The 24,884-nt window shown below is 41.3% G+C and overlaps 1 protein-coding gene across 1 annotated transcript in view; it reads left to right on the top strand.

Annotated features, from left to right (window-relative positions):
• LOC117288817 overlaps positions 1–24,311 on the top strand; it is a 61,375-nt gene extending 37,064 nt beyond the window's left edge. Inside the window, exons 46-68 of the mRNA XM_033769667.1 lie at positions 119–436; positions 525–887; positions 1,378–1,701; positions 1,907–2,287; positions 3,171–3,371; positions 3,755–3,892; positions 4,318–4,635; positions 4,787–4,987; positions 5,246–5,392; positions 7,500–7,817; positions 8,602–8,802; positions 9,676–9,813; positions 10,135–10,323; positions 10,452–10,589; positions 11,820–12,020; positions 16,262–16,399; positions 16,777–16,803; positions 17,221–17,535; positions 18,501–18,833; positions 19,420–19,782; positions 20,668–20,988; positions 21,807–22,130; positions 23,017–24,311. Of these exons, the coding sequence (XP_033625558.1) occupies positions 119–436; positions 525–887; positions 1,378–1,701; positions 1,907–2,287; positions 3,171–3,371; positions 3,755–3,892; positions 4,318–4,635; positions 4,787–4,987; positions 5,246–5,392; positions 7,500–7,817; positions 8,602–8,802; positions 9,676–9,813; positions 10,135–10,323; positions 10,452–10,589; positions 11,820–12,020; positions 16,262–16,399; positions 16,777–16,803; positions 17,221–17,535; positions 18,501–18,833; positions 19,420–19,782; positions 20,668–20,988; positions 21,807–22,130; positions 23,017–23,351 (5,732 nt within the window). The 3' untranslated portion in view covers positions 23,352–24,311. The remainder of the gene's footprint in view (positions 1–118; positions 437–524; positions 888–1,377; positions 1,702–1,906; positions 2,288–3,170; positions 3,372–3,754; positions 3,893–4,317; positions 4,636–4,786; positions 4,988–5,245; positions 5,393–7,499; positions 7,818–8,601; positions 8,803–9,675; positions 9,814–10,134; positions 10,324–10,451; positions 10,590–11,819; positions 12,021–16,261; positions 16,400–16,776; positions 16,804–17,220; positions 17,536–18,500; positions 18,834–19,419; positions 19,783–20,667; positions 20,989–21,806; positions 22,131–23,016) is intronic.
• The last annotated feature ends 573 nt before the right edge of the window (positions 24,312–24,884 follow it).

Below are 24,884 nucleotides of genomic sequence, written 5' to 3' on the forward strand. Positions count from 1 at the left end.
GCCTTCTTTTACTCTAGTGAACTGTTATTGTCTCTTAGTTGTGAAAGATTAAGAACTGGTCAAATGGTTTGATTGCTAGGGAGCTTTTACTTACAGAATATTATCCTTCAATTTTCAGTGCCAGATGTATCTGTACGCCTTGTTGGAAGCGAGAACAGTAATGAGGGTCGTGTTGAAGTCTTCTATGAAGGTGAATGGGGAACAGTTTGTGATGACTATTGGGACATCACCGATGCTAATGTCGTCTGTAGGCAACTGGGCTTCTCTGGGGCTTCAGATGTTTCTATAGAAGCTGGCTTTGGGGAAGGAGTGGGAGCAACTCTCCTTGATGATGTACAATGTACAGGCAATGAAGAAAGACTTGAAGACTGTCCCAGTGGAGGTTGGAGAGATGAAAACTGTGGACATTCGGAGGATGCCGGAGTCATCTGCATTGGTAAGTTGCAAGAGAACCATCAAAATGATAATATACAAACCCTGCTGATGGATACTTATAGGAGCTTGACACATTTCATCCCCTTTAGAAGCTGCTGGTGGTGGTGAAGGTGTTGATGGTGGTGAGATGATAACCACACTCCGCCTGGCTGGTGGTCCAAATGAAAATAGCGGCCGTGTTGAAATCTACCGAGAAGGTGAATGGGGGACCATCTGTGATGATGAATGGGGTCGTAGTGAGGCGAGGGTCGCCTGTGAACAGCTTGGATTCAGCGGAGTAGAGCGAATTGGAGACATGGGCGAGTTTGCAGTTGTTAGTAGCGCAGGTGTCCCCATCCTGTATAGTGTGGATTGTGTTGGAATTGAAGGCTCACTAGACTATTGTGAAAGTACTGATTGGGGAACAACGAGGTGTACTCATGCTGAGGATGCTGGGGTTGTCTGTCAAACAGGTAAGAAACAGTAAAATGATTCATTATCTACAAACATACTAGAAGCATTAATCAAAGCTAACTACATTTTAACATCCGACCATTAAAAGATACCATGTCCACTTTGAAACAGTCAAATATAAAAACCTGGAATTTAGAAAAGTTGATTTAAAGACCCTTTTCTCTTACCTTGGTTGTTATCATTTTTAGAATATGATTCTTGTTTAGCTAATTACTTACCACTGAGGACTTATTCTTCCTCACTTTTCTTCTTTCATCAGAATACAGTCCTCCATCTTTTGTATCTCTTTACTCATAACACCTCTTTTGTTGTAAGCTGTAGGGGACTCCAGTCTAAGAACTAAGACCATTTCGTTATAAAGCTGCTTTTTTAAACATAGCTGTAAATTTCAACTGTGACGTGAAGTTGCAGCTAGCCTCGTTGAAAGTGCCAAGGCAAGTTCTAGATCTACACTAATTTGTGTATTGCTTAACTTTAATACCCTTGTAGAACCACTACCTGAGGTAGGGGTGCGTCTTGTTGGTGGTTCAAGTCCAGAGTCTGGTCGAGTTGAGGTTTTTAATGACGGTGAATGGGGAACAATCTGTGACAATATCTGGGACCCAGCAGATGGAGCTGTGGTGTGCAGAGAACTCGGCTACAGTGAACTCTACAGAAATGATGGCATAGCGGAGTATGGACAAGGAGAAGGTCCTATTCTTGCTGGTGTAATATGTACTGGAAATGAAGCAAAGCTAAAAGACTGTGGTTGGGGACTGTGGGATACCCTTGCTTGTACTCACTCTGAAGATGTAGGAATAACTTGTCAAACAGGTACATCAAGTTTTGCTTTTCAATTACAGCTTCTATTCCATTGTCAGATTGAGAGTTTATTATATGGCGTAGCATTACACTTTACTTGTCACCTACTGACACAGATTCTTGTCCATAGTTAGATTGAGAACTTATTATTTGGCATAGCATTGCAAACAACCCTTTGCTACCAGTCACATATTACTTTTTTTCTCATGCTGTAAAGGTGAAGCCGGTGGTGGTGGTGGTGGTGAAACCGTTGTTGGTGGTGTTGATGGTAATGAATTGACATCCAGAATCCGCCTGGTTGATGGACCAACAGAGAATAGCGGCCGTGTTGAAATCTACCGGGAAGGTGAATGGGGGACCATTTGCGATGATCAATGGGAAGAAGATGAAGCGATCGTTGCTTGCAGACAACTTGGATTCTTTGGACTGGGTCGACTTGCAGCAGTAAATGAGTTTGGGGGAGTAAGCACAGACAGCCCCATTCTGTATGCTGTGGATTGTTCTGGCTCACAGAGCAGTTTAGAGGAATGTGAGTTTGGAGAGTGGGATACGGGAAGGTGTACCCATAGAGAAGATGTTAGTGTGGTCTGCCAAACAGGTACAACTTAGTTTCACCTCGGCTATGACTCCTTAAGAAAGGGTTCTAGTCATTGCTTTTGTTTCATTTTAGTTGGAATTCTTCCTAGTTTAGGTGACAATGGGTATATTTAGAGATTGATACATTTTTATCGGATAACTTTCCAACGTGTGTACTTAGACTGGTTTGTCGGACTGCCAGGGAGTCCAATCAGAGCATATTCACATAAACTGGATTGTTTCAGAAGTGTGATAATAATACTGTGTACTCTTAATAGCGCACATATATAAAGTAAAATACTCAAGGCACTTGAAGCAACAAAGATTTGAAGAAAGATGTATGATCGCCCATTTAAGGGTTGACAAGGTTTACAGCCACTGCTAGTCCATAGGTTTCACGACTTCCAATGTGCAGCCAATTTTATGTCTGAGAGCACTGATTGAGAACTTGGAGGTTGTTTGAACCCATAAGCTCTCATAGCAGGGAACGAGCTCGTCCGGCTAATTGGCTGGCCAAGTAGTTAAAGTGGACTGTTTTGTGCCTACTGAGTACTAACCTTTGAGTAGCCACTTTGGGTCCAACATTCAACAAACGATCCATGTTTGTTTGTAGCACTTGTTTGTGCAAGACTTAGTCAATCTCTCTAGTATAGAATGAATATTCACTAAACATTGATTTCATGATGGCAGTCATAAAGACAGGTACGTGTACAGGTTACTTACAAGTACATTATTATGTAGGTAGGTGTGAATTATGTAGGTCAGAAAACAGACAAAGCAACAAAAACACAAAGCTTTGAAAATATCAAATACCCTTCAAACATATAGCATTACACAATCATGGTGATAGTTGATGAGCAATAGTCGGTTGATGAATTGACCAGAATTCTTGGTGTATGTATTAGAGTCAACAGGCCCAGACAATGCTGTTGTGAGGCTTGTCGGTGGATCAGACTCTGCTGGACGTGTTGAAGTCCGAGCTAATGGCAGTGAGTGGGGAACAGTCTGCGATGACTACTGGGATCAAGACGACGCTGATGTGGTTTGCAGACAGCTTGGTTTCAATGGAGCAGTGAGGACTGTAGCGTTCTCGGAATTTGGCCAAGGTATTATTACTGCTTAGATGACACCTGTGTCTTTAAGCACTAAACCATGTTTGCTTCATAAAAAATGGGGGTAGTGCTTTCTGCTCTACCTGCCAGGCTTCTGATGGATGATAGTCCAAGTCTACATCACAACGGACTGTAAAGGGGGTAACCCTGTTCCAGTCCCAGGAGTAGGTGGCAATGGCCCATGTAAAAAATGGTTGATTGTAGTCCACACCTTGAAGTGGCCTTCAACAACAAAAATAATAATAATAATATTAATAAAAAGTATTTGTTTTTATACCATCCATTAACTGATTCGAAATGTGCCTCAGGGGTCCATACTTGGTCCACTTCTTGTATTTTGTTTGAGTGTCGTCTCTATACTGTTGTAATACTTGTAGGTTTTGGAGATATTCTGTTGGATGATGTTGAGTGTGTGGGTACGGAGTCAGCAATCGCAGACTGCCCCCACGCAGGATGGGGAGTTAGCAACTGTGCTCACTCTGAAGACGTTGGTGTTATCTGTATGTTGAATGAAGGTACGACAATAGGATCCCCTGTGCTGTCGATCTCATTTGATCCTATTGAATATGTCTCAAATTCCACACCAATCTCATTGAATCCCATTAATTCCATTCAAATTTTCAATGGGATCCCATTTTATCTGGGTGTGCACTACTCCCTGCTTAAGCCCCAATGCCCCACAACAAAAAACACCCGAGCCTTAGCTCAGATGCCATTTGTTAAAAAGTTGTAGTTTTGTCCACATTCACCCTCCTTACAAACTTAGATTGAGTCTCACTAAATCATTACGCCACCACCATGACTCAACTATCTCACCGCGACAGACCATAAACGACTTGCCACAAGTCTACAACTACACAGAACTGTTGAGCAGGTTGCGTTGCAAATACCCACACACAAACAACACTGGCATTTGGTTTTGTTTTAACTGTTTTTGTAGTGCCTGAAGTGACAGTGCGACTGGTGGGTAGCGAGAACAGTAACGAGGGTCGCGTTGAAGTCTTCAATCAAGGTGAATGGGGAACAGTTTGTGATGACTATTGGGACATCACCGATGCTTATGTCGTCTGTAGACAACTGGGCTTCTCTGGGATTTCCGATGTTTCTTTAAGAGCTGGCTTTGGGGCAGGGACAGGACAAATTTTCCTTGATGATGTACAATGTATAGGAGATGAAGAAAGACTTGAAGACTGTCCCAGTAACGGTTGGGGTGAGGAAAACTGCGACCACTCGGAGGATGCTGGAGTCATCTGTAACAGTAAGTGACAGATATATGCAAGAAAATAAAACTATGACCCTTGTTTTGTATAAATGAGAATTATCACTGATACTGCAAACAGTTTTTTAAGGGAAATTTTTCTCCTCACTTGGGTTTGATATATTTTCACTGGTCTTTTACTTTGTTTTAGCCCAGTCCGTTGCTTTTGAAGTGAGACTTGCTGGACAATCGGAGCCTAACCTTGGTCGAGTTGAAGTCCGCAGGGGAGACGGTGAATGGGGAACTGTCTGTGATGATCTATGGGATCAAACTGAAGCTAACATAGTTTGCCGACAGCTTGGTTTTAGCAACGGAGCAGTCAGGGTGGCAGCTGATGCTGAGTTTGGGGAAGGTATTGTTTTTAATTTGCTTGTGATGTTCGTGAATGTTAATCTTGTTTTCAGGTGTTCCTCAAGGGTTGTACTTGGTCCTTTATGTTGATAGTTGACGGGTATAAGTGGTACCAGTTTCAGGGAGGATCTTAATCCTGTGTATGTTTCCTTTCAAGATGTCCATGAATCAATCTTGATTTCCCAGGTGTTCCTCAAGGATCTATACTTGGTCTCTCATACTGATGATTATCAATATTGCTCTTAAATCCTTTCAATAGGTGAAGGAAACATTTATTTGGATGATGTTGACTGTGAAGGAACAGAGACATCAATTGAAGACTGCCCGAACGCAGGATGGGGAACTAATAACTGCGGACACTCTGAAGATGTTGGTGTTGTCTGTGCAACTGATGACATGGTACAAGGTACAAGAACTAGAATAGTAATGCATTTTCATATAGTATTTAAGCTCTTATCGAACGGGTTCCCATACACCCATGCCTATTTGTTATGCCAATTGTTGCCCTTCTAGTGCCCCTCTTATCGAACGGGTTCCCATACACCCATGCCTATTTGTTATGCCAATTGTTGCCCTTCTAGTGCCCCTCTTATCGAACGGGTTCCCATACACCCATGCCAATTGTTGCCCTTCTGCCCCTCTTATCGAACGGGTTCCCATACACCCATGCCAATTGTTGCCCTTCTGCCCCTCTTATCGAACAGGTTCCCATACACCCATGCCTATTTGTTATGCTAATTGTTGCCCTTCTAGTGCCCCTCTTATCGAACGGGTTCCCATACACCCATGCTTATTTGTTATGCCAATTGTTGCCCTTCTAGTGCCCCTCTTATCGAACGGGTTCCCATACACCCATGCCAATTGTTGCCCTTCTGCCCCTCTTATCGAACGGGTTCCCATACACCCATGCCAATTGTTGCCCTTCTGCCCCTCTTATCGAACGGGTTCCCATACACCCATGCCAATTGTTGCCCCTCTGCCCCTCTTATCGAATGGGTTCCCATACACCCATGCCTATTTGTTATGCCAATTGTTGCCCTTCTAGTGCCCCTCTTATCGAACGGGTTCTCATTTTTCCTTCTGCCCTCAAAGAGTCCATCATTACTCCTGTTATTAAGAGGAGTTCTTTGGATAAAAACTCTCTCAAAAACTACCGGCCCATTGCCAACCTTCCTTTCCTGTCCAAAGTCATCGAGAAGGCAGCGTCACGTCAAGCAATGGCCCATGTGGACAGCAACAATCTAGGTGAGCCCTTCCAGTCTTCGTACAAGCGTCACCACAGTACGGAGACAGCCCTTCTGAAGGTGAAAAATGATCTGCTGGGTTCCCTTGATAACAATAAGGCTGTCCTCATGGACCTTCTTGACATGTCCGCTGCCTTTGATACCGTCGACCACGACATCCTTCTGGCCAGGTTAGAATCCAAATTTGGTATTGGTAGCACTGTTAAATCTTGGTTTTCCACCTACCTCAAGGATCGTGTCACTAAAGTCTCCATTGATGGCGAATTCTCCTCTGATCATGTCATGCGGTACTCCTTACCGCAGGGTTCTGTTTTAGGCCCACATGGGTTTATCTTATACACCTCCCCAATTGGTAATATCATCCGCGCTTTCAATATCTCATTTCATGCTTACGCGGATGACATACAACTTTATGCCGAGTTTGATCCCAAATCAAATGGTGACTGTGAACAGGTGCTTGCAAGGTTATCTTCTTGTATTGGTGTGATCAACGAATGGATGATTCAAAACACGCTTCGCTTAAACCAGGATAAGACTGAGTTCTTTCTAATTGCCAATAGAAATGTCTCTGCTGCTCTTCCTGATCTTCGTCTGAGCGTGGGCGCTTTATCCATTCGGAGATCTACATCAATCAATTTGATGAATCTCTCACCATGACTAGTCAAGTTAATACCATATGTAAGTCCGTCAACTTCCACATACGTAACTTGTGGCGTATTCGGCGCTTCATCACCATTGACGCCTGCCATCATGTCGTTAGAGGACTCGTCCTATCCCGCCTGGACTATGCTAACTCCCTTCTTAATGGGGCGCGTGAGGCCGATCTTACTCGTCTGCAACGCCCTGCAGAACAAAGCAGCGAGGTTAGTTATGGCTTGTGGACGGGACGTTCCCTCTATCGACTTACTAAGGGAACTTCATTGGCTCCCTGTCAGACAAAGAATTGCTTTTTAACTCATGCTGTATGTCTACAAGGCTATCAACAACCTTGCCCCTAGTTATCTTTCTGCCAATTGTTGCCCTTCTGCCCCTCTTATCGAACGGGTTCCCATACACCCATGCCTATTTGATTTTCTTCAGAGTCGACCCTCAACTATGCAGGTAGTCCATACAAGTTTGTAAATGTTCCAACCCCTAACATCAATTTATCGAATGATTGTTTTTTTGATTGGTCATTGATTTTCTAATGGGCAATTGGCAGCTCGCCATGGCAGCCTTGCGTTTTAGTTTTTAAAATCCTCACTTTGGGTGGTTTTGGTTGTGTTTAAGAGCCTGGTGTGACATTGCGTCTTGTTGGAAGCGTAAACAGTTACGAGGGTCGTGTTGAAGTCTTCTATGAAGGTGAATGGGGAACAGTTTGTGATGACTATTGGGACATCGCCGAGGCTATTGTCGTCTGTCGCCAACTGGGCTTCTCTGGGGCTTCTGATGTTTCTATAGAAGCTGGCTTCGGGGAAGGAGTGGGAGCAATTCTCCTTGATAATTTACAATGTACAGGAGATGAAGAACGACTTGAAGACTGTCCCAGTAACGGTTGGAGAGAAGAAAACTGTAGTCATCAGGAGGATGCTGGAGTCATCTGCATTGGTAAGTGGCAAGATCAAACATAATAAGTAACCTGGATACTCCCATTCTATTCACTGTGGATTGTGACGGGACAGAGAGTAGCTTGGAGGACTGTGTGAGTGGTGAATGGCATACCTTAGCCTGCTTTCATTCTGAAGATGTAGGAATATTGTGCGAGGATGGTAAGAGAACAAAAACATGATTGTAATAATTGATTTTTCAAGATGATCAACTTGCTTCAGTTAGTCGCGTCAGGTGAACATGTTGTTGAGAAAAGCGATAGTTGAAGATAGAAAAGGTCTCTGTGCAAAATCATGGTATTTTGTCCCCATATTTGTTATATTTGTGACTGTAAATTGTTACAATTCAGTCTTTGTGATGGGAGGACAGATTTTCAATAAACCATTTTATCTATCTACATGTATCTATCTATCTATCTATCTATATCATTACAATATCAGCAATTATAATGAGCGCGTTGCAATTATTTTACACTTTCAAACTTCAGTGTAATTTAAATGTTAAATTTGGAGATGGACAATAGTTTTCAGGAAAAAGACAAGTTCTCAGTGGTTTGAGTCTTGTATAAAAACAAATTTATGGTCAACCAGTAAAGCCACATCCCTGCATTCTAGTACAAAGAAAGCAATAATAAATTTTGATACATGTAGGTCAAACTTAAATACAGAACATAAACAATACATGTTATTATAATACTCTGTACAATAGATACAAATATATAACAAATTAATATCGCCCCCATTTTACATTAGGAAAGCAATCATTTATTTGTTTTGCCCAATAGAACATCCGCAGGCAATGCTTACAGTACGACTTGCTGATGGCCCTTTACCCAACATGGGACGTTTGGAAATATTTAAGAACGATACATGGGGAACCGTCTGCGATGATCTGTGGGGTCAAACAGATGCTGACGTGGTTTGTAAACAGCTTGGATATACCAAGGGAGCCGTACGCACAAGTGTGTTAGCAGAGTTTGGACAAGGTACAGGGATGGGATTTCTGTGTATCAAACTGGAAATCTAATTTTTGTTTATATTTCAGACAGTTTTATAAAATATGAAGATAAAATCATAGTATAGAGAACACCCCAGATTGCAAAGTAGGGTTCTTAAAACCAAACACAAATATATGTAAGCAGGCTTCACGCTTGAAAGCTTTCATGCTTTGCGCTCACAGGTTTTTGTTCAACAAGCTATTACATTCGTTAGAACAACAGTTGCAGCTACCAAACTCTCTGCTTACTAGATAAGACACTTGCTCATTGTTCTTGGAGGATAGTCAGCTCGTTTAAACACTCCTACTATCCGTACAATTTTTGAAGAAATCTGACAGTTTAGGTTCACCTTGACTCTGCGTTGAATATCTATGCATGTGTTGAGCGCTAAGTAGCTCCTCAAACAAGTTTTGAACTTGTGCGAGCCAAAAATGCGACCTGCCAACAGAAAAGAGACTAAAAACTGTACGTGCTCTGGGCAGTCATCTGATAGCACCCTTTTTTGACTTTATAAGATTAGGTCATGTTTAATCTCATCGAACTGTAATAAACATGGCCAAATGTTTTCCTCTGGACCAATCAGAATGTTTTATAATATGTATATATGCTTGCATCAGTGACTTGAGCACGTACTAACTTGACGCGTAATGCGACCGTGCGCTTGTTTTGAAATAAGTTCAGATGCTACTTGTATTCTATTTTCGTCGTTCTTTTGATGAGTGCCTTATGGTATGAAACAGTCTGTCCAGAAGAAAGAAGTTTCTTGTCATAAAGCTATACAGAAATGTATCGAGCACTGTGATTTGTGATAGAAAACAATTTCATTTGATACATATATTTTCTTGTCTTTTTGGTGGGAAGGTACCGGTGAGATATTACTTGATGATGTTGGCTGCCAGGGCTTGGAGTCGAGGATTGAAGAATGCCCAAGTGCAGAATATTCTGCGATTAACTGCAATCATGCGGAGGACGCTGGTGTGGCTTGTAGACTCAATGAAGGTGATCATAAACTCCAAAAAACATTTGGGTACAGACCTTTCGCAGACGATGTCATTATTTTATCGCTTGCCATGCTTGAGTACACAAACTCTACTTTTGTGGAGACATCTTCTGTTCTTTTCTTTGTCTCTGTAGTTAAGAACCTCCATTAGACTTTACATACAAGTGCCCACTAGGACTAAAACTCCCACTTAAACCCATCAGAATCACCAGAGCTTTTAGTCAGGTGTTCTTCCGCTCGTTCTTTGGTCATGACACGCCACAATGGGAAGGATGGAATTTAATAACATACTAACTGATAGAATGTTAATTTTTACACAGAGCCTGAGGTGGTAGTACGACTTGTTGGTGGCAGTGAGCTAGAGGGACGTGTCGAGGCTTTCAATGGAGCTGAGTGGGGTACAGTCTGTGATGATAGCTGGGACCAGACTGATGCTGATGTGGTGTGTAGACAGCTCGGCTTCACTAACGGAGCAGAACGAGCTACAGTTGCAGCTGAGTTTGGACAAGGTCAACATTTTACAAGCTTTACATTTTATAGAAAAGTTCAGAGGAGGAGTCTTCATGACCCTTTAGCAAACTGATAATAAAAAGTAATAAAAGAAGATATTTTTAAAAACAACACTTTTCTTTTGAAGGCGCTGGGAGTGTGGTAATGGATGACGTTGCATGCTCAGGATCCGAGATGACATTAGCGGAGTGTTCGGGAGTAGAGGCATCGGGAATCAATTGTGACCATAGTGAAGATGCTGGGGTTGTCTGCCTGCCCAATGCAGGTAACTGACTACACTCCTTGACATATCTCAGTGGGCCCACGCACCACGGCCCCAAGCCCCCTTTCAATATTTGCTCTCATTGCCCGAACTTTGGTGCTCAGATCAACATTGAGATGGGGGACGGGTGAGATGTTTATTGTCACGAGGGAAGTGGACAGGGAATGTTTATGCTGTGAATGGGTGGCCCAAGCATTTTGGCCGATATTGTAGATTAAGGGTATTTATAGCCGAGTGTCATGAACCAGCAGTCGAGTTACTCAAGTTCTTGTGGCCAATTAGGTGTCGGTTTGAATCCTGGTCATGACACTTGTGCCATTGTATAATTGGACTATGGCAACGCACTTTTACTTGGAGCAAACACAACTCAAATTAATAGACTTCAACATCTTCAGAATTGGGCTTCCAAACTAATATTTTGTGCTTCTAAACATGATCATGCAACTCCTTTTCTCAAAAAGCTACATTGGCTCCCGGTGAAAGGTCGCATTCAATTCAAAATATTGGTGCATGTGTATAAATGCTTAAATGGACTTGCACCAGCATATCTTTCATCTTGTTTTTCTTTTCACATTCAAACCAGGGCTGGGCTTCGCTCAGCATCAGACAAAACCCGTCTTGCTGAAAATAAACCGAGCAGCAAATCTCTTCAATCCGCTGCATCTACATGTAAATCATTTTCCTTAGCTGCTCCAGGACTGTGGAACCATCTTCCTATCACCATACGCACCTCAATTTCACTGCCTATTTTCAAGAAAGCACTTAAAAAACATCTTTTTCCTTAGTGTCTGTTTATTGCTTTATTGTTCATTTGTTGTATTATCTGCATTGCTATTGTTCGTTTAAAGCGCTGTGGTCTAAATGGAATGGCGCTATATAAAAACCCATTGTATTGTATTGTATTGTATTGTATAATGCACTACTCTTCACCCGTGGCTAAAATGGGTAGCCGAGAGGGCAAAGATGGTTCTTGTGATTGATTGAGCTTAGTTTGGGGTAGATGGGTCGGGCGGTTGGGTTGGCATCGTGGTATCTTTCCTCGCCTTGCACCTGTAGGACCCAGGCTTGATCCCAAACTGGGTTTTCAATCCCTACCTGATTACGTGGGTTTTCCCTTTAATAAATCTACTGGGTTTCCTCCCATATCCGCAGAGTCACTCTATTAACAACTACACTGACCCATTCATAATGCAGAATCTACTTATGGTGGGGTATCAAACTTCTATCATTTAGAATCACCAGAGTCTGATTTGATGTTACGCCTCGTTGGAAGCTCAAACACGTACGAGGGACGAGTAGAAATCATCAATGGTGGTGAATGGGGAACCATCTGTGATGATTTGTGGGATAAAGCTGATGCCGATGTGGTTTGCAAACAGCTTGGTTTCGCTAATGGAGCTGTGCGACATTCTAAGTCTGCTGAGTTTGGTGAAGGTAATATTTAATTAGATTTGGTTTATTACTAATTATGCAATAGAAATACATACAAATGTGCTAAGAGTCAATTTAGTCCAGCTGCTAAGGCCCATATGTGGACAAATTGTGCACTTTGTGGTAAAAGCATGAAACTTCCTGCAGTTGTTATATACACCCTAAAGATCATTTTAAGACTTGGACCCATCTTGGATCTCACCCATTTTAGGGGTGGGGCTACGTTTTAAGAAAGTGGGGGGTAACAAATTTAATATGTCAGTTTTGACTATTTGAAAAAATATTCTGCTCATTTTTTTAGACTAAAATACATGATAACAGTTCAATAATTGTTTGAAAATTATTAACTGTCTTGAATTCTGCCCATTTTGTGGGCGGAGTCAAATTTTTAAGAAAGAAGGGGGGTAAAAAATATAATAATGTTAATTTTGACTAAATTTGCTTTTCTCTGCTAATTTGTTTTAGACTAAAATACATAATAACAGTAAAATAGTTATTTAAATAGTCTTTATTTCTGCCCCTTTTGTGGGGGGAGTCACATTTTTTGAAAGTGGGGATAAAATAAAACATGCCATTCTAGCCCCTTGATTGTTGTACTGATGCATGCAAAACCATGTAAATACATGTATAGACATTTAATTACAATATGTCTACATTTTCAGTATGCACTGAATAATTGTTTGCAGTAACAGTGTTTACAATTTACTCACAGCACTTCTTTGCTCCCTCTTGAGAGTAAACGATTGGGTGCTAAACAAATCGAACCAGCAGTGATGCCTTGATATTGAGTATTCTTATACAGTTTTTGCCTCTCCAAATTCCCACAAGAGCTCATTCGAACTGATGATGTGGCCCGACTCTACCTATCAGCCCCCAAAATGCTATACAGATACCTCAACCAGCAATACCCAAGCATCAAGTTCACCATGTTCACAATGGGACAAGGGCAGTCTGGCAAAAGCTGTCTAGATGCCTGATCCCCACCACAAAGAAACAAGACAACACCCTCCACCACAGTTTCCAATGAAAATAACCAACATTGACCGTTGTACACCAGTTCTTCTTCCATTACCCTAGCATCTAAACACACCCTCTTGTTCAAGGTTCCTACAACTTGTGTCTCTGGTGTTCAATATATAGGACAGGATAGCCTTTGTCGGAGTTGTGAGTTGGTCTGTTGGAGTTGTGGGTTTGCCAGTCTGAGTGATTCAACGCCGCCTTTCTGCTTTCTTTTGTCATGTCGCTCGCCTGGCTGACAACACCCCAGCTAAAAAGGCTCTTCGCATCGCCAGCAACTCCAGGGGAGGCCTAGCACCAGCTCCTGGCTGGAAAATATCCAGAGGCCGTCCAAGATCATCTTGGGGTAAACAACTGCCTGGCCTATTGAAATCGACCACAAAGCTCTATAGGACGTGGACACAGGAGATCGGTGCGACTGACCCTTGCTGTCTCTGCAGTTGATTAATTGAGTCAGAGTGAAGAGAATTGGCTAGTTGGAGTGACGAGTTAGTGCGGAATCGGTTCAGGAGGTACATTTTACCATTCGGAAGGTCTATCCCCGGGAACTGGATGGTGCGATCCTATTTCATCAGGAACTTGTGCCGTCTGGACCTTGCCACTGCGTGCGCCGCTTTTCTGCTTTAGCTTTGCAGAACCATCACTGATATGGCACACTCTCTTTGGATCATCTGAATAGGGAAATTTGCCTTACTCAGGACTGGTAGCCAATCAGTCTTTGTGCAGCTAACAGCACCAGCGATGGTCCTCATGGTGCTGTTCAATTGAATATCGAGTAGGCTTGAGAGTTTCTCCAAACTGGATCACAACACTCAGCCCACAGTGGCAGATAGCTAGCGCCGATGAGCAAAGTGTTTCGGCATTTGCTACCAAGAATTTACCAGTGAGATTGTGGATCATATTGTTTCTGGTCCCAATTTTGACAGCCACCTTCTGCAGAGGAGTTTTAAAGGCAATTGTAGGGTCACCGCAATGGTATGGACAGTTTCAACCAGATTAACACCACCAAGCCGCCCTAAACTTAACTATATGTTTCCCATACCCAAGGTCAACCACATACCACTACTCACTTTCTTCCGTGTATGTTCAATCAAGCAGGCATAAGGCCAATATACCCTCCGCTCACAAGAAACTTCATCATAAAATGAGGGATTCTTTAACCGACCACCGAATTGACTATAGTGCTGCAGAGCTCATCACTCTCATTCAGCCTTTTATCTCTGTAATCGAGAAGCCAAATGCCAACTGAACGTCTCCTGGTCTGGGGCTCTTCTTGAAAACTGTGACCCTACAGTGTATCTAGGTGTCACCCTAGACCGCTGCCTCTCCTTTAAGACCCATGTTGCGAAGACCAAAGCCAAAGTCTGTGCAAGAAACAACATTGTCAGCAAACTTACTGGGAACAAGATGGAGTGCCATCCCAGACACTCTTCGATCAACAGCCTTAGCCCTTTGTTTTTCATCTGCAGAGTATGCGTGCCCAGTCTGGGAAAGATCTACCCACACTAAGAAGATTGATCCAGCCATCAATGCTACATGCCGACTCATCACTGGATGCCTCAGACCAACACCAACTGATAGCCTGTACAAACTTTCTGGTATAGCCAGACCACGAGCGAAACCCTCCATTCAGCCACACACCTGCTAAGAATAGACTCGGTCCAAGAAAAGCTTCCTCAACAAAGTCAAACCAAGTGCAGAAGCCGGAGCTCTTCGAACTGCCATGTGACATGAGAGACTTGGTAAACTTCCACCTAGAACATCCATGGACATAAGTGATTCGGAAGAACTCCTCCCTGATGCTGACTCAGGTTGGGCTGAATAGAAGTGCCTCAACAAACTTAGAACATCAACTGGCCGGTGCAACGTGTCTCTCAAGAAGTGGGGATATCTAGAAGACGTTACCTGCATATGTAAGACAGAGCCACAAACTATGGAGCAGGAATACAGAACTAAGGACCTTGCTGAAACACAATATATAGTGTGTGTGGACACGATAAGAAGAACAAGAAGCCACGAATGCCACCACGAATGCCTTGAGAGGCCATTGAAATTTCACGACACTCTTCTTCAAAACATCAGCCTCCACCTAAATGACATTTGGCTTCTTCTCTTCCTGACCATGGATATCGACCCTCTATCCACAATACCTTTCCTAAACCCCCATTAACTTGGGTCGTACTGGTAGATTTCAATGGCCTCTCTAATGGCCTCATCAAATACCAACTCACCACTTTTCTTTTTCCCTGTACATGTTACCTATTTCAGTATTCCGACATGTATGCTACAGCTCAGTGATCATTCCAACACATCCCAACCGAATAACTACACTGTATGAGTGGATTCATCGCCAACCTGCAAACCTTTCTCAAAATTGCAAAAAAACTGCTAATATAAATTTTACTTATTGTTCTGGCCTGCATGGCATGGTGCCAGATCAGACTGTGTGGGTATAATGGCGTGATTTGAGAGCTTGAGTTTGCCATAGCCATAGCATACATAACCGACGATTTTACAGCACATGTATGTCTGATGTCATTACTATGACAGAGTATCAGATTTTGCCGGCCCAGGACATACTTTCATTCCTGTATTGTTGATGAGATTGTTGGCTGCTTGTGCATTCTTGGCTGTATTACACATGTGTAATTTAGACACACCCTCGTTTACTACTCTGGCCCCGCCCACAAAAGAGGGGATAAATAAAGAAACTATTTAAACTCATGGGAAAAATGTATTCTTTTATAGTATTTCTATTCAAATAACATAAATCAGCTTAAAAAACAATTAAAAAACAGTAATAGTTCACTGAAGATAAAACTTTGTTTTTAAAACGCCCACTTTTAGAAATATTGAAACTCCGCCCACAAAAAGGAATTTTTTCACTAATTTATGTTCTAACTTATAATTATGATTTTCAAGTTTATATTTCTGGTCCAAAGAACAAAAAAATTATTCTAAGTATGATTTTGCCCAATATTTATATCAAAGACCCCCCCCCTTTTTATGCAAATGAGGCTCCGCCCCTAAATAGGCGAGACCCAAGGTGGGTCCCGGTCTTAAATTGTTAATTAGCCCAATACCAACCATCATAGCAAATTTCATGCTTTTACCACAAAGTGCACAATTGTTCACCTTAGCAGCTGCACTAATTAAGAAATGTTATTAAGACATAGTAAGAATTTTTGTTTTGAAATGATGTTATTTGTCCTTTTTCCTTTGTCCAGGGGATGGATTGATTCTACTTGATGATGTGGAATGTACTGGTACAGAGACTACCATTATGGACTGTATTAGCTCTGGATGGGGAGTTAACAACTGTGGGCACTCTGAGGATGCTGGAGTCATCTGCCATTCAAGCCAGGGTATGCAAACTAGTGTATTCTAATAATATTATAAGAATAATAATACTTTATTTTTTAATATTTTTTTTTAGCCTTTGATGGGAAAGACCCGCTGGGGACGAAACGTCAGGCCATTGACTATTTTTGTAATAATAATATTTAAAACACTTTTTAATGATATTAAATAATTAACCTCAAGGGAACCTGTCTGGGTTTATTTTAAAAGATCACGTTTTGAACAGAGAAAAATTGACTGATATAAAGATTCAAACCAACAACCTCTAGATTAAGTTGTGTGTGAGTTTATTAAAAACTAAAGAATGAAAATGAAGTAACTTTTCCATGAAATTACTGTTACTATTTAAAAAACCAAAAATTCTTCTTTACCAAATATTTAGATGAGCCAGAAGGTGGAGATTCACCCGGTAAGTTTAGTCATTTTGTTTTGTTTTTAATTTCTGTGTTTTGTGATTGCATAGTTAAAGCGCCTTCAGTGTCACTAAGTGACGAATATACCCTCTATATAAGAAACCACAATTATTATTATTATAAGATAATGATGACTCACAGCAGTTGTATGGCGCCGTATATCTATTGCAAAACTATTCAAAGGCGCAAGCTTCTTCCATAAAGTTAGTAAATAAATGTCTGATGGGTCCAGGTTGACCCTGCGGTGCTCATTCGGCGGAGCTCCTGCCAAGAGCTAATCAAATGATCACTCGCCCTCTCGTGGTGACGTGATGCACCTCGGGCAGCCCCAAGCAACCCGTTTCTAGGGAAGCTAATCGAATGCACCCACTGTTTGATGTCTAAGCAGCTGTTTACACTGATTTTTTTTATAGATTCAGTGACCTTACGATTGGCCAATATGGAAGGTGTCGATGTAGTAACTGGTAGGCTGGAGATATTGCATGATGACCAATGGGGCACTATTTGTGATGACTCTTGGAGTGTTATCAACGCTAGGGTGGCATGCCGTCAGCTAGGCTACCCCGGGACTGCAGGCTATGCAGCAGAGGGTCTAGGTAGTGATCCTATCTGGTTAGATCAGTTGATGTGTAGCAGGGAGGAAGAATCTCTAGAGGAATGTCAATCTGATGGATGGGGTGTTCATGATTGCTCTCATGCTGAAGATGTCAAACTATCCTGCTTCACTGGTAAGCTTACTTCATTTATGGATTTCTATCTTGCTTCACTGGTAAGCTTACTTCATTTATGGATTTCTATCTTGCTTCACTGGTAAGCTTACTTCATTTATGGATTTCTATCTTGCTTCACTGGTAAGCTTACTTCATTTATGGATTTCTATCTTGCTTCACTGGTAAGCTTACTTCATTTATGGATTTCTATCTTGCTTCACTGGTAAGCTTACTTCATTTATGGATTTCTATCTTGCTTCACTGGTAAGCTTACTTCATTTATTGTGAAGCCAAGGACTCTCAGAAAGTTTTAGTTTTTTTCTGGTTGTCATGCCAAGGACTCTCAGAAAGTTTTAGTTTTTTTCTGGTTGTCATACCAAGGACTCTCAGAAAGTTTTAGTTTTTTTCTGGTTGTCATACCAAGGACTCTCAGAAAGTTTTAGTTTTTTTCTGGTTGTCATACCAAGGACTCTCAGAAAGTTTTTTTTTTTCTGGTTGTCATGCCAAGGACTCTCAGAAAGTTTTTGTCTTTTCAGTACTCTTGTGAGTCCTGTGAAAAAACTACATCAATATGACTAGGAGGGAATTTGAACCCACGACCTTTGCAAATCTACAGCAGTGTCTTACCAACTAGACCACAGAGATTGCCTGGTAGCTAGAGGCAGTTTGATTCCTATATTTTAGCAGCGGGTACCGGTATGATTTAGTAGATGTTAAATTTTCATCCTGGATAATGAAGAACAACTTTTGGTTTTACACCAATGTGTGTTAGCACTGTTAGTACTTGATCAGTACTATCCTGTAAATTCTGAAAATTACTCTAGACTGCTCGGCCAAAACACCCTCCGCCTCATAAATAAGTAAGGAGAGTTATTATCAAATTTGGCTTGAAGATTTTCGCCTTTGATGTCAAACCCTCCTTGTCTTTTCATTGATTGTGTTCCTAAACGTGAAAATCATCACAATTACTTTCCTGTTTCCAGATGCAAGCATTCAGCTTCAGCTTGGCGGGGACGGGGCAACCGCCTCTTCGGGTCGTGTGGAGGTCTTGTTTGACGGTGTCTGGGGCACCATCTGTGATGATGACTTTGGTTTGCAGGATGCTGATGTCATCTGTCGACAGCTTGGGTTCGACAGGGCCGTGGACATTGCAGGTGAAGGCAACTCGTTTGGACCTGGCGGAGAAAGCTCCCCAATCTACTTTGATGACTTGGCTTGTGATGGAACTGAAGAGAGTTTGATCTATTGTCAGTTCCCTGGACTGAAGATCACTAACTGTCAACACTCTGAAGATGTAGCGGTGACCTGCCTTTCAGGTAAGTGAAGACTGCTGGCAGATGATGATTTCTCAAGATTGTGTTTCATATAAAAAAATTACACGTATATAGCCCGGTTCATACTTCCTGCGAATGCAAATGCAAAACAATTTTTTTACGTCACAAATTTGCAACAAATAATTTGCAACTCCTGCATGTCACGTTGAAATTCGCTTCCCAATAGCATACGTTGAAGTATGAACCGGGCTTTACTCATTTAGTCTTCAAAACTAAAGAGGTGTGAATTTAAAGGGTTTAATGTGTATCATCAGACATCTAGTAATTAAACTAAAACTCATTGCATATTTTCCATAAAATCAAAGTGTTGCTCTCAGAGTGGGAGAAGGCGTTTCCTTTTTTTGTATCAAACAAACTGGTGTCTGTATGCATTGGGGGACCTACCCAGCCCCCACCCCCTCCGGATTGAACTTTGACACTCTGCGTTGTCTTTCATTGAAATATGAACTTCAACACCGTTTTCAAATTTTAAGTCAAATTTTTACGCCTTGTTTTCATCTTATGGGTAGCACCATGGTGTTGTCAAACATAAAGGCATTATGTGAGTATTATTGTTATATTTTTTCAGAGGACCAACTCGTGCCCTCAGAGGTCATTCCCAAGTTGGACTCTGACGAAGGTGAGGTGCGCCTCGTTGGCGGCTCAACAGACTCTGAAGGACGAGTTGAGATCTTCCACAATGGTCGCTGGGGGACAGTATGTGATGATTACTGGGACCTGACCGATGCAAACGTTGTCTGCAAACAGCTTGGCTTCATCAAGGCTATCCAGGCAGTAGGATCAGCTCGAATGGGGCAGGGGGTTGACCCGATCTTCTTAGACGATGTTAAATGTACCGGATTAGAGCAAGGGTTAGCAGAGTGTGATTCTGCTGGTTGGGAAATCACTAATTGTGGACATTCTGAGGATGCTGGGGTCATCTGTGCAGCAGGTAGGATACTCACCAACTTTAGACTTTTCAATTTAAACAACTTTTGTTGAGTGATGACATTTTATTCAATGTTGTTGTTTTTCGTTTTTTCTTCTGTGCTTTCTCAGCTTTCTGAAAAAAAGTTGTTTTAACAACTTAAAGCCCAATTCATAGAATTGCTTAAGCAGAAGTTTGACATTTTTCTTCTCAATACCTGTCATAAATTGTACATGTGACATGGTAGTTTGGCTGGTAACCTTAATATAATAATAATCAAAGTCTTATATAGCGCTGGTATCCACCAATACAGGGCTCAATTTCATGGCTCTGCTTACCGTAAGCACAGAAGCGGCGCTTACGGAAGCAGGGAATTCTGAACTTACGGTACGCGTATTTCACGGGTTAGCGGCGAATTTTGGCTTCTTGGAGTGCGTACTTCACATTACTAGGTATTCTACGCTTACAAGGCTAGCGCAGAAATTCGGCGCTTGCACGTAAGCGGGGAATCGTGTTTGTAAGCACAGAATTCGGCAGTAAGCAGAGCCATGAAATTGGGCCCTGGTGCTCATGGTGATTGCTCTAAAAATCTGCACTCTTGTCATCTGAGCTCCAAGTGCACTGCTTGTGATATCTAATACAATAGTTATAGTTATTATTATTAGCTACTATACACAATTTGCTTAGCTACTTCATGTGCTTAAGCAGCTTCATGAAATTGGACCTTGGTCAAAGTCATATTTTCAAATACTACCTTAAAATGTAACTGAAGCATGGAGGATTTCTACAGTAACCTCTTTTACTTAAACAATGAAACCTATTTGAAAATATATGATGTCCAAGCATTAAACGCCACCACAAAGTTTTGTTTCTTGAGCCTTTATTTTGATTCAATTACTTTCTATCCAGCCACGGAGGGTGAGCTTCGACTACGCAACGGTGAGGCACCCAACAAGGGGAGAATAGAAGTCTTCCATGACAATCACTGGGGGACCATATGCAATGGCAATTTCGATTTGGAAAGCGCCAATGTGGTCTGTAGGCAACTGGGTTATCCTGGCGCTGCTGAAGTGAAGAACATGGCATACTTTGGGGCAGGCACTGGCCCCTCCCACATGCTTGAGGTGGATTGTTTAGGAACGGAGTTAAGATTGATTGACTGTAGTGCTGCTGATTGGATTGAGGAGAGCTGTGGACACGAACAAGATGTCGGAGTGGTCTGTAACTCAAGTAAGAAATCTTTTTTAGTTAGCCTTCAAGAAAGACTCTCCTAGAGTCAAAATGTCAGGCCATTAACTCTCCTTCGATGTTAGTTAAAGCCTTGCTTCACTGCTCCACTTTTTAACTCCTGGCTTGTGTGTTACAAAGTAATGTATGTATTTAGGAATTAATAACTCATCAACAAAAATTGCAAGGTTGAAAACATATTGATAGTACTTTATTGTATAAAAATAAGGGAATAAAAGGGTAGCGACGAGTTCAAACACGGCTGTTTAAAGCCGGCAGGGTCGAATTGCCGTTTGTTAAAGGCCGGAGCCAAAGGCGAGTGCCTTTATCGCACGGCAACGACCCTGCAAGGTTTTTACAATTACAGACACTTTGACAGTTGAAAATTCGAGGTTTGAATATTGATAGTATGTGCGCGTGGGTTGTGTGTAAGCACGCGCGCTTAGAAATAGATTACGCGCACATGCTTAGAAGTAGATTACGCGCTGTTACTAATAGCTATGAGATGCATTCCGCGTGATAAACAGCCGGTTATAAACACTGGTCATTATCAACCGTTGAAACACTCCCACGTGACGTTCTCTCCACCAATAGGAAAAGAGAAACTGTCTGGGGTATTTATGAGTTCAGCTTTATTTCTACTGTAAATTTTAAACAAAAAATAATAAGCAGTCGCAAGAAAAACAGTTGAAAATTAAGGTAAAACTTTGGCTGTAGAGAATCATCCGACACTTTAAGAAATTTCAAACAATACCCCATATCGATATTAAAGAAACATAACACTTACTCTTGTAATAATTCTGGCGATTATTTTGTTATAGTTGCGGATGGAACGGTGCGCCTGGTTGCAGGGACCTATGGCCCACATGAAGGGCGTGTGGAGATTTATCACGATGACCAATGGGGAACAGTCTGTGATGATAGCTGGGACATCAACGATGGAAATGTCGTCTGCCGTAATTTGGGTTACGCTGGTGCTAAGGAAGTGAAGGGGTTGGCGTTCTTCCAACAAGGTATCGATCCGACATGGATGGATCAAGTAAACTGTGCCGGAGATGAAGCTTTATTGGCTGAATGTCTTTTCGACGGTTGGGGAATCAACGATTGCTCACATGCCGAAGATGCTGGAGTTGTGTGTAATATTGGTGAGTGTTTTCAGCGTTAGTGCAGATTGGACGCCAAATAAGGGTGATTATTTGTACCATATGCAAATGATTCCCTTTTCATATTTTGCTCAGCAGAAGATTAATTGTTAAGCACTGTTGTCTGCTAGATAAGCAGCTCTATGAAATTGCACCTTTTCCATAGCTGAAGCCAAAGTCATTTTTCAAAGACGGCCGTAAATTCAAAAGAATTGTAACTGAAGCGTAGAGGATTTGTACAGTAGCCCCTTCTACTTACACTATGAAACCCCTTTGAAACAAAATTATGTCTTATCATTTAACACCATATTGAGCCCTCATATTGATTACATGACTTTCTATTTAGCCATGGAGGGTTAACTCGGACTACTCAACTGAGAGACGTACCACAAGGGTAGAATTGGTTGCTGTGTGGTGCAACTGCATTAGTTTGTCTCTACTCTTGGGGTGATGAGTTGAATAATCAGCTCAAAAATTACTATTTATAGCTGACCTAGATGATCCTCTTAGAAAGGTCAAGGTGATGTTGCGAAGGGCATTTTGAGGCATACAGTGAAGGGAGCACCAAGGCGAGCACCAGGGGCATCAGAGGCCTTGGCTTATGTGGCCTCCATACAAAAACAGAGGTCCAATTCAAAAGAGCTGCTCAAGCACAAAAAGTAGTTGAACAAAATGATGCTTTACTACTAGAAAACGGTCACCAGACAAAATACCATTGTACAATCGATGACTGATATCCTGCTTGTTTTTGCACAGCTGAGAATTCTTTGTAAGCAATATTTGTGTGCTTGAGCAGCTCTATGAAATTGGGTGTAGGGTTGATTTTCTGATCATCTGTACTTTACGAACAAGCATTGGTGTAAATTTCTCTGTCTCGTTTGTTGTCCAGAATCAAACAACGAGGGTGACATTCGACTGAGTGGAGGATCATTGACGAGCGAGGGTAGAGTTGAGATGTTTCTGAACGGACAATGGGGAACGATCTGCAACAATGAATGGGATGATGCCGATGCGTTGGTCACCTGCTTGCAGCTGGGATATATCTCTGCTGCAAAGGCAACCATTGGCTCCTCCTACAACGTCGGTGAGACGCTGCCCATACACCTTGACATGGTTCGCTGTTTTGGAGGCGAGGAGCGTCTTGTTGAATGTGTTCATAGCACCACAAGTCTGAATTGTTCCCCGGAGCAGAGTGCAGGAGTTCAGTGCACCACGGAGCCCTAATACACTGGTTCTCTAAAAACACGGTGCCGCAATAACTCTAAATACTTGACATTGAAAAGGCTTACTGATTAATTTTGTTACAACAAATAGAATATCTGATTTTATGGCTAAAAGTGCCTCAAATACTTCATTATATCATGACTACTCGCAGCTAATATTTGTAACATCTTCAGCCCCTGTTCAAATACAATGGCTCGTTCTAAAATCAATGCTTTACCATTCTATCAAAAACTAAAATTTGCTTTTAGTGAAAACGTTGACTCCCAAATCTGTTCTGGCCTGGATTCGTTAATCAGGCCATCAGACAACTGTGCTTTGACCAATCAGGTAAGTGCTATTTTTGGGCGGGGCTTAGTGAGTAGCCTATTGTTGGACTGATTTTTGCTAAGATACTGTTTTGGTGGCCTAAAGTTATGAGTGTTTTGTTTGGTCATAGTATCATTTTTGTTTCTAACCTAGCAGGATTTCTAGCTAACGGAAGAAATGTCTGTTTTGTTTTCTTTTGGCTTTTCATATAATCAAGTATCAAGTTCTTCTCATCTTCTTCTGATTTATGTTCTTTCTTTGCCTTGAAAAATCTGTTAAAATCATTTTATAAAAAGCCATGTGTAGGTCAGTTATTGTACTAAAAATTGAAACTGTTCCAGTTTTCTCACAGACCTTCTTGCATGCCTGTAAGACATATTGTAAGACGTATTGTACTTGACATATTTTCTGTTTTAATGCAGTTTATGCAAATCCAAGTGTTTGAGAATCCACAACAAATATTTTTTGAATACTTTATGACAGGTTTTGTTCAAACAGTGAAATGTACGTCCATATTTTAATAGATAGATAATAGATTAGATTTCTTTAAAGATGTTTACAAATGTTTAAAAAAGCAAAATTTTATTTTGAAGGACAGTTTGTCCACAAAAAAAATAAATGAAATGTACACATTCTCTTGAGATTGTGAATTAAGACGATGTTTACGTACTTCAGAATCATTCAGGCTCAGATAATATTTTGTTTGAGCACCAATAAGTAACTTTGTAATGCATACTTAAAGAACCTCCAAAATAGTGAATAATAATTTCCATTTTTACACCTTCTTTGGTATTGTCGCATCATCTATATTTTGAGGTTATGGCAAGTATTTCCTGATCTTAGTTTATACCTCAATTTGTATTTCCTGATCTTAGTTTATACCTCAATTTGTATTTCCTGATCTTAGTTTATACCTCAATTTGTATTTCCTGATCTTAGTTTATACCTCAATTTGTATTTCCTGATCTTAGTTTATACCTCAATTTGTATTTCCTGATCTTAGTTTATACCTCAATTTGTATTTCCTGATCTTAGTTTATACCTCAATTTGTATTTCCTGATCTTAGTTTATACCTCAATTTGTATTTCCTGATCTTAGTTTATACCTCAATTTGTATTTCCTGATCTTAGTTTATACCTCAATTTGTATTTCCTGATCTTAGTTTATACCTCAATTTGTATTTCCTGATCTTAGTTTATACCTCAATTTGTATTTCCTGATCTTAG

The sequence above is a fragment of the Asterias rubens genome, chromosome 4, assembly GCF_902459465.1.
Source record: "Asterias rubens chromosome 4, eAstRub1.3, whole genome shotgun sequence".
Lineage (NCBI taxonomy): Eukaryota > Metazoa > Echinodermata > Asteroidea > Forcipulatida > Asteriidae > Asterias > Asterias rubens.